The sequence below is a fragment of the Lissotriton vulgaris genome, chromosome 10 (genome assembly GCF_964263255.1).
Source record: "Lissotriton vulgaris chromosome 10, aLisVul1.2, whole genome shotgun sequence".
NCBI classification, from domain to species: domain Eukaryota; kingdom Metazoa; phylum Chordata; class Amphibia; order Caudata; family Salamandridae; genus Lissotriton; species Lissotriton vulgaris.
In genome coordinates this window covers 1,051,101,355-1,051,113,816 of record NC_141698.1, presented here as the reverse complement: position 1 = coordinate 1,051,113,816, position 12,462 = coordinate 1,051,101,355, and the positions used below count along the sequence as shown (strand labels likewise).

Genomic DNA, 12,462 nt, shown 5'->3' with positions numbered 1-12,462 from the left:
GATGGTGGATGTGGTGGTGGATGCGGTGGATGTGGTGATGGTGGATGCGGTGGTGGTGGTGGATGGGGTGGTGGTGGTGGTGGATGCGGTGGTGGTGGTGGTGGTGGTGGTGGTGGTGGTGGTGGTGGATGCGGTGGTGGTGGATGTGGTGGTGGTGGTGGATGTCATGGTGGATGTGGAGGTGGTGGTGGATGTGGTGGTGGATGTGGTGGTGGTGGTTGTGGAGGTGGTGGTGGATGTGGTGGTGGTGGTTGTGGAGGTGATGGTGGATGTGGTGGTGGTGGTGGTGGATGTGATGGTGGATGTGGTGGTGATGGTGGATGTGGTGGTGGATGCGGTGGTGGTGGATGCGGTGGATGCGGTGGTGGATGCGGTGGTGGTGGTGGTTGTGGTGGATGGGGTGGTGGATGTAGTGGTGGATGGGGGGGTGGTGGTTGTGGTGGTGGTGGATGTAGTGGTGGTGGGGGTAGTGGTGGTGGGGGTGGTGGATGCGGTGGTGGTGGGGGTGGTGGTGGATGTGGCGGTGGTGGTGGATGTGGCGGTGGTGGATGTGATGGTGGTGGATGTGATGGCGGTGGATGTGATGGCGGTGGATGTGGCGGTGGATGTCATGGTGGATGTGGAGGTGATGGTGGATGTGGAGGTGGTGGTGGATGTGGAGGTGGTGGTGGATGTGGAGGTGGATGGGGTGGTGGTGGTGGTGGTGGTGGTGGATGGGGTACTGGTTGTGGTGGATGTGGTGGTGGATGTAGTAGTGGTGGTGGTGGTGGGTGTGGTGGTGGTGGTGGATGCGGTGGTGGTGGTGGTGGGTGTGGTGGTGGTGGTGGGTGTGGTGGTGGTGGTGGATGCGGTGGTGGTGGATGTGGCGGTGGATGTAATGGGGATGTGGAGGTGATGGTGGATGTGGTGGTGGATGTGGTGGTGATGGTGGATGTGGTGGTGGATGCGGTGGTGGTGGTGGATGGGGTGGTGGTGGAGGTGGATGTGGTGGTGGATGTAGTGGTGGTGGTGGTAGTGGTGGTGGATGTAGTGGTGGTGGATGTGGTGGTGGTGGATGCAGTGGTGGTGGTGGTGGATGCGGTGGTGGTGGAAGCGGTGGTGGAAGCGGTGGTGGATGTGGTGGTGGATGTGGCGGTGGTGGATGTGGCGGTGGTGGATGTGGCGGTGGATGTGGATGTGGAGGTGATGGTGGATGTGGTGGTGGATGTGGATTGATGGTGGATGTGGTGGTGGTGGATGTGGTGGTGGTGGATGTGGTGGTGGTGGATGTGGTGGTGGTTGATGTGGTGGTGTATGCGGTGGATGTGGTGGTGGATGCGGTGGATGTGGTGGTGGATGCGGTGGATGTGGTGGTGGATGCGGTGGTGGATGCGGTGGTGGTGGCAGTGGTGGATGGGGTGGTGGTGGTGGATGTACTGGTGGTGGGTGTGGTGGTGGTGGATGTGGTGGTGGTGGATGTCATGGTGGATGTGGAGGTGGTGGTGGATGTGGTGGTGGATGTGGTGGTGGATGTGATGGTGGAGGATGCGGTGGATGTGGTGATGGTGGATGCGGTGGTTGTGTATATTGTCTAGAAGCCTTGTATCAGCAGAGCTGGGCATTAGAATCACTCACTCGTGGGTACAGAAGAGAAGGAGGGCACAGTTAATGTTAACGCAGGCAGACACAATGCAGCAGCGGTCAGTGGTCACACAGGGGGCTGCGTGGCGGTGAGGGGAGCGACTGGCCTGTTGTAAAGGAGAATTGTAGGCTAAGGTCTAGGGCTAGACTTGGAGTTACCCATTTGTAAATCAATGGAAAGACATGTAACAGTAAATATTAGAGGGTAGATTTTACAATTTAACGGAAAAACGATAGGGATGCTTACAGGATTAACAAATTGCCAACAAATGTTTTATCACTCATCATAATTCTCATTTAAAGTAGAGAATGAAAGCGGAAAAATTAAAATAGAATGGAGAGATGAAAAAAAGAAGTAGGAGGCAAATTATGGAAGATAAAAGTGGAACTGAAAAAATAGCAAGAGATCAAAGTAGCAAGATAGAAAACTAAGAAAAAATAGAGGAAAAAGATAAAATAATGAGGGAGACAAAGAACAACTAAGAAATAAAGTAAAATAGAGATAGTATGAGACGCAAAGAAAAGAAGATTTGCTACATACTCATAGTACGCAGAGGCAGCTTAGCGGAGAGAGAAAAAGAGAAGAAAAGACAAAGGAAGAAACAAACAAAGATAACGTATAAGTGAGAAAAGAAAGCAAGACAGAAAATGTTGGAGAAACAAAGGCGGACAGAGGGAAAGAGGCTGAAAAAGCTAGAAAGAGAAATAAAAAAAACACAAAGGTAAAGAGGTGAAGAGTTGCTAGAGAGGCTGCAGACCGAGACAGCATGGTGGTTTTGCTAGAATCCCTGCAAACGCGGACAGACTTGGAGAACAAGCGCAGTTCGTAGGTAGAGGCCGAGAAAAAAATGCAGATAAGGTACAGACGAAGAGAGGGAGACAAAGAGGGATAGAGAGCGGCAGAGAGCATCTGCAGAGCGAGACTGTGCCCACGTAGGTAAAGCGTGGCATGGCCTGTGGCTAATGTAGAAGAATGACCCCACAGCGGCAATGTGGCAAGCAGAGAGCAGCATTGTTCTGGGATAGTACCCAGGCGGATGCAGTGCCACTTCGGAGGGACCATGCACTGACATCATTGAACGGGGTACTTACAATTTTCAGCCTGATAGTCTGGCACAAACTGCTCGTCATTGTCAGGTACCTTATTCCAGGTCATTCCCGGCACTCTGCTCTGATGCAGAAGCAGTGCGCGACCATTCTCAATGGGGGGCAGACAGCAACAGGAAGGGTAAGGAGGGTGCAGATACCTACAGCAGTGGGGGAGGGGGTGTGCCCCCAGCAACAGCTACGTAAAGTGTCAAACTCGTTTCCCTTTTGTGTGCCCCCTGGAATCTCCTCGACTCGGCATACCATATCTAAACGGATTGAAGCTGCAAAAGAAAACAACAGTCCTCCCAGATCCCAGAGATGTGCCTGACTGCGTGACAGGAAGGGGGAGAAGCGAGCCAAACTGAGATTTGTAGAACGCGATTTATTCGCAATTAAATATGTGGTTTCGAGACATTCCCGCGAGTTACTTATTCCATCAAGTAACAGAGACTGAAAAAGAGATCAGCAGAAAGAATAGTTTTTTGGAATTTATTGAGAGTGCGGTTCACAGGCACTGTGTTTTCAGGAAGCAAATTAACCCATTTTCTTGGCCCCCTCTAGTTCACGACGAGCTGAAGAGAGAGAGAAACAAGACGGAGGGCATTGCTGTGGGGAGTTGGGAGGAGAAATGCGACACAGCAGCACTTCACACGGCCGGGCGGCCGTGAAACTGAAAGCACGGCTGGCCGGCCGTGAAAGCCTTTGATGCTGCAGGGGGTGGAGCGGCACCAAGCTGGGCAACAGATGGCTGACAACTTGATGCTGTGCACGCACATTTTAGGTCAATGTGCTTGCGCATTGACCTAAAAGCGCACGGGCACAGGACCAAATCGCCAGTCAGTTAAAGTTTGTTTAAAGCCCTATAGTCTCGTGACCTCAATGCTTGCGCATTGATAGGTCACGAGACCTAAAAAGCTAAGCACTTGAGTGGTGGTAATTTTCTCCTGTTCATCTACTCTGGAAGGTCTTATACTTTGAAAGCACTGTTAAGGTTTTCCAGTTAACACAAGACAAAATAGAAATGTTAGTATATTGAAAGTTGATATAATCAAGCGAAACCGCTTGACCTCTGCGCACTGTTGCTAGTCCAAATTGGATATAGAACAATTAATCAAATGTACATTTGTCAAAAAAACCATCAACACTGGACTTTTCAGTTAGTACATGTTCTTTACTTTCAAAAATTCATCACCACATTATTTTACGTCATAATGATCATTTTTCTGAATTAATAGTGTTATCTTCACATCAAGAACTGTAATTTGTCTCACGAATTGCCCTTGCCCAATGCATTTCGGGCCACACAGCCCTTCTTCAGGGGCTGTAGCTGAAAAACATAAACAATATGATCTTTCACTTTAATTGAAAGACCCACAACTGCATAGTTTACAGTTCGCTACAGCAATCAACTGAAAATTACAATATGTTCAAAAGAAAGATTCACCTTACACGGATAACAGAATAAATAAAACAACATTTTGAGATGAGTGAAAACATATATCCTATGATCTACATGATGCAATCAAGAAACAAGCATTTACAATTCAATGGTTTTGCCTTTGTTAACGTTAGAGCTATTGGCATTGCTCTTGACATTATTTTTATTTATGTTTTTTTAACATAAATGGCATTGTCATTTACAATAGCAAATTCAACCACTCATCTAACCCATCTGAACACCCAGCCACTGATCCACCCGCTCATCTATCTACGCATGCGCTTGCCAATCTTCATTCACCCACCCAGCTGCCCACTTGTCCATTCCGGTACCCACTCATCTATCAAAGCAGGCGCCCGCCGACCTCATCATACATCCACTCCCTCGTCCCTCCCTCCAGCTGCCCACCTACTCATCCATCCACTCATCCTTCCACCTATTCATCCATCCGCTCACACATCCATCCGCCCACTCATCAATCTGCTCATCCTTCCACCCGCTCATCCATCCTCTCACTCATCCATCTGCTCATCCTTCCACCCACCCATCTGCCCGCTCATCCTTCCACCTACTCATCCATCCACTCATCCTTCCACCTACTCATCCATCCACTCATCCTTCCACCTACTCATCCATCCACTCATCCATCCGCTCATCCATCCGCCTACTCATCCATCCGCCCACTCATCCATCCGCCCACTCATCCATCCGCCCACTCATCCATCCACCCACTCATCCATCCGCCCACCCTTCCACCTACTCATCCATCCGCTCATCCTTCCACCTACTCATCCATCCGCTCATCCTTCCACCTACTCATCCATCCGCTCATCCTTCCACCACCTCATCCATCCACTCATCCTTCCACCTACTCATCCACCCGCTCACACATCCATCCGCCCACTCATCAATCTGCCCACTCATCAATCTGCTCATCCTTCCACCCGCTCATCCATCCTCTCACTCATCCATCCGCTCATCCTTCCACCCACGCATCCATCCGCTCATCCTTCCACCTACTCATCCTTCCACCTACTCATCCTTCCACCTACTCATCCATCCACCCACTCATCCATCCACCTACTCATCCATCCATCCACCCACTCATCCTTCCACCCACTCATCCTTCCACCCACTCATCCTTCCACCCACTCATCCTTCCACCCACATAGCTGCCAAGGTTTCAGATTGCTCTGTGTGACATTTTCAGAATTGTACTTCAATTATGAGTGACATTTAATGACTACGAGTGACACTTTCTTACGCGCAAAATCAAGCAATGAAAATGAGGGAAATAGGTATAGGCTGAATAAATAAGACTTTCCGCAAATGAGTACAGCGTCTTAACAAAACTGTAAATATCGCAATCGAACTGCACTTTAACACTATTGAAATCATTAACCCCGAGCGGCCGCCCCTGTTGGCGCGCCGCTACCTGCCCAACCCCGCAGGCATCGGCACATATCAACATGACGCACCGGCCATCACAGAGGCTTTGCTGACAGACTTTGGCGACACCACTGGCACAGAAAATAATTGGACGGGCAGCGGCACCACTCATAGTCACAGAATCCATCAGTACTGCCACGGTCAACTGGATGTCCGAGAACTCCTTGAAAGTCAACCCGGATAAGACGGAAGTGTTGCCCATTTCTATCTCGGGCAACCCTTGGAGTGAGAAATTTTGGCCTATGGAGCTGGGTACACCACCGAAACCAGCATCCGCAGTCAAATGTTTAGGCCTATATGTGGATAACAAATTATCCATGGAAAAACAAGTTACCACGGTAGTGGGTACCTGCATAGGCCTTCTAAGACAACTAAGGAAGATCTCTGCCTTACTTTCATTCCCTACTTTGAGACACGTGGTCTCAGCCACAATTCTGGCTAGGCTGGACTACGGGAACTCCCTATACATAGGTTTGCCCCAGCGGCTGCTGGACAAACTACAGGGGGTTATGAATGATGCAGCGAGGCTGATCTATAAAAAACCCAGGACTGCTCATTCCTCTCCCCTGATGCAGGAGCTGCACTGGCTCCCAATTCGTCAGAGGATTGTCTTTAAAGGATTGTGTATCGCTCACAAGCCTCTGTATGGCAAAGCACCAAAATATCTGAAATCCCGACTATCCCCCTACACACCGGGTAGGACTTTGCGTTCGTCGGACGCTACTCTTTTGTCCCAATCCCGCTTCAAACTGACCACGGTGGGGGGTCGTGCGTTTTCCAACACGCTCCCAGCCTTATGGAACAAACTGGCTCCAGAACTCAGGAAGGAAAGTAACTTACTATTCTTCAGAAAAAAACTAAAAACTGTACTGTTTAAACAAGCATGGAGCAGATCTTAGGTGCACAGGTGGTTCCAAGTGAATGTAATATCTCACCACGTAAATCTGGACAAACAGCGCTTAGAGACCCCGGTGGTAATAACGCGCCATATAAATTAAATAAATAAATACTGTGACCCCGACCGTCTCAACAGGAGTTTGTGGGCTTAATGTCACTTAAGTCAGAGTAACTTCAGCTGTAACAGGGCACACTGTACCCTCTCAACCCTTAGTTGAACCAACAGCACACATTTTATGTGCAGACTTCTTTCTGGCATCCTGACGCCCTCAGACATCCCGAAGACTCTACCCGCTAAACCCCGCAATGGAGCAGCACTGACAAAGGCAGCAGTTAGGGTTATAAGAAGCAACAATTTTTAAGTTAGGAGGGGCACAGTTTACTAGTAATCCATTAGGGTAAGACAGTTACCGCTTTCTTTCTTTCTTTGCGATGTGTTCCGACCACCGGCCGCTGCAATCGCCGATCACTGTGTGACGTGCAGCTCAGCTGTAACTGCATTAGGCGCGGTGCTGGACCATTAGATTTTGACTGCACGCAGCAGCCCTGACCGGTGCGGGAAGCAGAAGGAGGCAGCGCTGCATGCGCCATGATTAAAGCGCCATCGCAAATTTGCCCGTAACAAACCCCCCGCCTTTGGAAGCAGGACGTGACGCGTCCCTCCTTCCGTCGTCACTCGTAGTCATTAAATGTCACTCAGACCCCCTGGGTCCGCAAAAGAGAAATCAACGCGACAGGCTACTGCCCGGGCGCCGCGTGAGACAGGAGCAGGAAGGCGGGTGCCCTCAATCCCGGAACAGATTCGGGGGCGTCGACGAGAAGAGGCTTTCGGCTGACGTAGCCAAAAGCCAAAAATTCTCGGGAACGCCCCCGAATCTGGTCCGAGATTGACGGACAGAGCCCTCTCCCAATGGCTAGCCTCCATTTATGGAGCTAGCCAATGGGAGGGGAGGCGGATACCCGACCCCAAACAGAAATCATAAAGTTTTTTGGCGCATGCCCAGTCAAAACCTAAAAAGGAGTAAACGCGCCTGAATCACACAAAAAGAAGTAAAAACGCCGGAATCACACAAAAAGAAGTAAACACGCTTGAATGCATGTCACACTTTAAGAGCATGTGCGTGAGCAGTTTGAATAATCCTGCATGCTTTATTGAATAAGAGATCTCAAGATATAGTCTGACACGCACTACAAAACCATAATTTGTCACTCTCCACTTCGGCGTGTGAGAAACAAAAGGGTTTGACTGAGAACACAGTGCACCAATAGGGATCTAGAGTGCACCGACGCATATGATGGGGCTCAGCCCTCATGCTCGTATGTAAGCACTGTACGAACTTCGTTTTTCTCTAGGTTTGTCTGTGTATGGATGTTTTCCTGAAATCCTAGTACTAATCTATATGATGGAAGTAAATAAAAGACGCTTCACTACTACGAAGCTGCATAAAAGGCATCTGAAGTTAGTGGGCATGATACGATTAAAAATCAGGGCTGTGAGCTAGTCTGGTACTTAGCCCATCAATTTTATGACCACCGAAAAAACACTTTGATGAAGCATGTCACCTACTAGGTGGGTGAGTGAGGGCTCTTTTAAAACACCCTGCAGGTGGCTATGTCCCTATAATGAACATCTAAAAGGGACAAAAAGGAAAAAGACAGGAGCAACCGTAACAGTAATAGATGATCCGTTCTATATTTGTCTTGTATCAATCTGGAAAATCTACACTCCCAAAAGTACCTGTTGCACTACACAGAGGGCTTTTCAATGAACTATGTGCTCCTCTTCTGACTTGTCCAAGAGGGTTGAGGGCCAATTTCGTCACCCTGAGATCTGTCATTTTCACACATTTATTAATGAAGGGTCAACTGGGGGGAAAGAGGGGTGGCGGCTAAGTCGTCGACCAGTCAGCCTACTCAGCTCTTGTCCCAATCCTAAAGGCTACAAGAAACAAAACATTTTCCAATTCGGATGGGGAAGGGGGGGGGGGGGGGGATTGGGGGAGGAGAGAGGTGGACGGCAGAACCACCCTCCCTAACCCCCAGCAGCTGAAACGTCTGCCCGAAGCCGCCTGTCAGGACCTACTGAAGCCACCGCACACTGCTGCTGACGGATGATGTGGGTGTGGCCAGCTCGCCACAGATGCCCACGGCGACAGGGGCAGCAGGTGAGCATGTCGCCAGGGTTGCAGAACACCCCTGCCCCCCCAACAGCTTACCTTTACCTTACTGCGGCAGCTCAGACGAGCCTGGCTTGCCCCCCTCAAAGTTGGTGACGCACCTACGCAACACAGGGCGGCCAGGGGCTGGAGGACTCCCGCTCCTCCCTCGAGACTGGCCAGAACTCCGGGGCTCCCCCTTCACTTGGGAGCCCAGGGAAGGACACGGCAGGCGGCTTCTTCTCCTTGAGCTGGAGCTCTTCTTCTCCGGCACTTCCGCTTGTCCCACCCCTGGCCTGCCTGACTTCTGGGTCGCGGCCAATCGCAGCGCCGCCCTGGGGTCGGGAGGCTGGACAGCGCCTCCTAATCTCCCACCGGGCCGGCGGCGGTGTAAACACGGGGCGCACCGGCTTCAATTAAAATATAAAGCGAGGTGGCACTCGCTCAAAGGCGGCAATGTCCCTGGCAGGGTGGGCACCTTCCAGGGGGCTCAAAAAAATCGGCAAGGGACGGGGCAACTGTATTGAGGGCGGGTGCCGTCAATGCCGGATCAGACTCGGGGGCGTTCCCGAGAACTGGCTTTCGGCTGACGTCGCCAAAAGCCAAAAATTCTCGGGAACGCCCCCGAATCTGGTCCTGCATTGACGGACAAACGTGTCTTCCAATGGCTAGCCACCATTTATGGAGCTAGCCAATGGAAGACTGGGGCGGATTCCAACCCCTATACTATACTCATTAGGTTTTTCCTAGCACATGCGTACTTCGTACGCATTGGCTAGGCAAAACCTAAAAACTCACAGTATTGACTCACTTTGATAGATTTAGAAATGGCAGGGGAAAGGTGTGGTATATTGAAAGTTGCCTAGTTGAGGTTGTTGCATTCCAGGCGAAAGTGCATCTATTAAAAGTCTTAGGGCAGTTGGCGTCCAATCAGCTTAAGTAGAAGAATGTGTTAATCAAATAATGAAAGGCAGGTGTGTACAGATTTGAAAAATGAAAGACTTGCATAGTGTCCTAATTGATTTAGCAAGTATTAATAAGCTCGGGTAGGAAAGGTACTTAATATTTTGCAGAACTCTTATGAGGGAGAAACATACAGTCAAGAAAAATTGAGAGGCAGAGTGGTTGCAGGTAGTTAAAGGCATTTTAATTATATGTATGCTAACTGGACAATAAGCTGCAAGTTCTCAGGCATTGAATATTCCTCATTGTCAGGATGGGGATCCACAGCCTGACAATGGAGATATGTCAAGATGTTCGTTTTTGAAACGTACCACTGATGTACAACTGTAGTTGCTGATATGTAATGCTTTTATTTTGATTTCCCAGTATGAATGCACACTTTTTGCCTTTCTGGGAGGTTTATATGTATATTATTGCATTGATATCGTTCACAAAATACAACCAGTCTCATTTTGTTCTGCCTATAATTAGAATTGAGATGAGTTTAGATGTTTACATTGAAGAGATTTGTTTAAGCTCCTGTACTTAAATATTTCAGCACACGAAACATCCTAGATGATTTCAGAGAAGCATACTACTGGCTAAGACAAAACACAGATGAGCATGCACGTGTGATGTCCTGGTGGGACTATGGCTATCAGATAGCAGGGATGGCTAATCGGACTACTCTAGTTGACAACAACACGTGGAATAATAGCCATATAGCACTGGTAAGTGTGAGCAAAAGTTGAACAGTTTTAGTAATACGGCAGTCTGTTCCTGGTGTTTTTTTCCATGCCCCATTTCAGTGAACAGTTTAAATGTAAAATAATGATTATCATAACTGATTTTATAATTTGACCCCGTTAATTTATAGCAGGTTGGGTATGAGACTGCTTTACGGTTTAACTAAATTTATTGTATGTGATCCTACCCACGTACAACTTTCACTTAAATTGTTTTTGTTAAGATGATAGAGAATCTTGGACCTTATGAGTATTTAAATGTAGCTGTTAATTTTTGTCGGGTTGTTTAGAATTCTGGAATTAATATAGAGTAGAATTTATTCATATTAGTAATTGATCATTGACTAATATTATTTAGGTGCCTGCACATGACATGTATACTTTATTTGTATGATATAGACTGTGGTTTTGAAGCATTTTGGCAATCAACACATTTCTTGTGGTCTTTGGCAAATAAATACTTGCAAACTAAAAATTATGTCATGTATTTGATAAGTATGATTCTTGTTATGATCCAGGTGGGAAAAGCAATGTCTTCAAATGAATCTGCAGCCTATGAAATAATGCGCAGCCTGGATGTGGATTATGTGCTCATCATTTTTGGTGGAGTGATTGGCTACTCTGGCGATGACATTAACAAATTTCTATGGATGGTTAGGATAGCTGAAGGGGAGCATCCAAAGGACATAAGGGTAAGGAGATCTGTCTGTAACATTCATGATGCAGATTATGCACTGAAATGTGTATTTTGCCATGAAACATTAGTTTAAAGAAGTTCCTCTTGCTCATCTTTAAAATTGTGTTTCCCTTAAACATTACCCTTGTTGCTAGCACTTTGGCAACAGAGCAGTTCTTGCTCCAGCTAGAAAATACATGTTTTATTGAATGAAAGAATGAATAAAACTTTTACCTTGATCAATTAAACAAACTACACATTTAGTAATTAAAAGTGAGCATATACAATTGTAAATCTGCACTTTTACGTAAAGAATATCAATCAATTATAGTGGCAACTAATAACTTATTCCTTATACGCATATTCCTTTACACACCTTGTTTTTCAACTTCCCCTGCTAATTTTAAAATTGAAGAATATATTTTTTTGCAGCAAAGCTACATTTAATTAACTTTGCTCACATCTGAATGCTTTGTATGCACCTGTCTCAGCAAATTAATTATTTGACTGTGAAGCCCTGGACAAAAGCAGATGAACTAGAACCTTGTATGTTCGAGGCATGTGGGCTGCTGAATTCATATCTGTGCATAGTCCGCCACCTAGTGTTGGGTCCGGATGATTGCACATTGTTGTCCTGGAAGAGTCTTCGAAGTATCACGAGATAGGTGGCTCCTCCCCTGGACTACAGTGCGCATGGGCATCGCCTCCATCCCCAGATTGTTTTTTTCCGCCATTGGGTTCGGATGTGTTTCGGTTCCCTCTGTCGGAACCGATAGTTGTTCTACTTTTTACTTGAGACCAAAAGGTCTTTAGGCTGGGCGTCGGTATAGTTGCGTTCGGGTTTCTTACTGACTCTCAGCTCCTATATCTCGCTGCCCTTCCACGTGCTTTCGACGCGGACGGGCCTACACTACACCCTTTGCTATGGAGCGGACTCCATTCAAGAAGTGTCCGCTGTGTCATTCTAAATATTCGCACCTCGACGTGCACCCCGTGTGCAATACATGCTTGTCACCGGATCACCGTGAAGACACCTGCATGGCGTGTTCGAAATTTAGAAGTAAGAAGACTTTAAAGATTCGCCGGGCTACTCGGCTCCAGGCTCAATTGTCGGCTTCGGCACCCCCACCCGATGACATCTTCCAGGAATCGGTCGAGGGAGAAGACGACGTACAAGGGTCGGACCCTGGCCCCGCGTCCGAGGAAGAGACCTACGACGCGGATGAGGAGGCCTGCGACGAAGCCTCCGACGAGGTAGGGGACGACGATCTGGCTTGTGCCACGATGGGTGATAGCTCGGAGGAAGAGCATCCCCAACCAGACTCCGGGGTTACTCCCCATCTTACGGCCCAGGTCGAGGGATCGCCTTCGGGCCTTACCCAAGATCTAACTATGAGTCCTACGTCCCCGCCTCCGGGCCCGGTCACGGACATTTCTAAGAAGAAACCG

The 12,462-nt window shown here is 48.3% G+C and overlaps 1 protein-coding gene across 1 annotated transcript in view; it reads left to right on the top strand.

The window, feature by feature from the left end:
• STT3B (STT3 oligosaccharyltransferase complex catalytic subunit B) overlaps positions 1-12,462 on the top strand; it is a 488,477-nt gene that overhangs the window by 314,609 nt on the left and 161,406 nt on the right. Inside the window, exons 12-13 of the mRNA XM_086942109.1 lie at positions 10,151-10,322; positions 10,856-11,029. Of these exons, the coding sequence (XP_086798235.1) occupies positions 10,151-10,322; positions 10,856-11,029 (346 nt within the window). The remainder of the gene's footprint in view (positions 1-10,150; positions 10,323-10,855; positions 11,030-12,462) is intronic.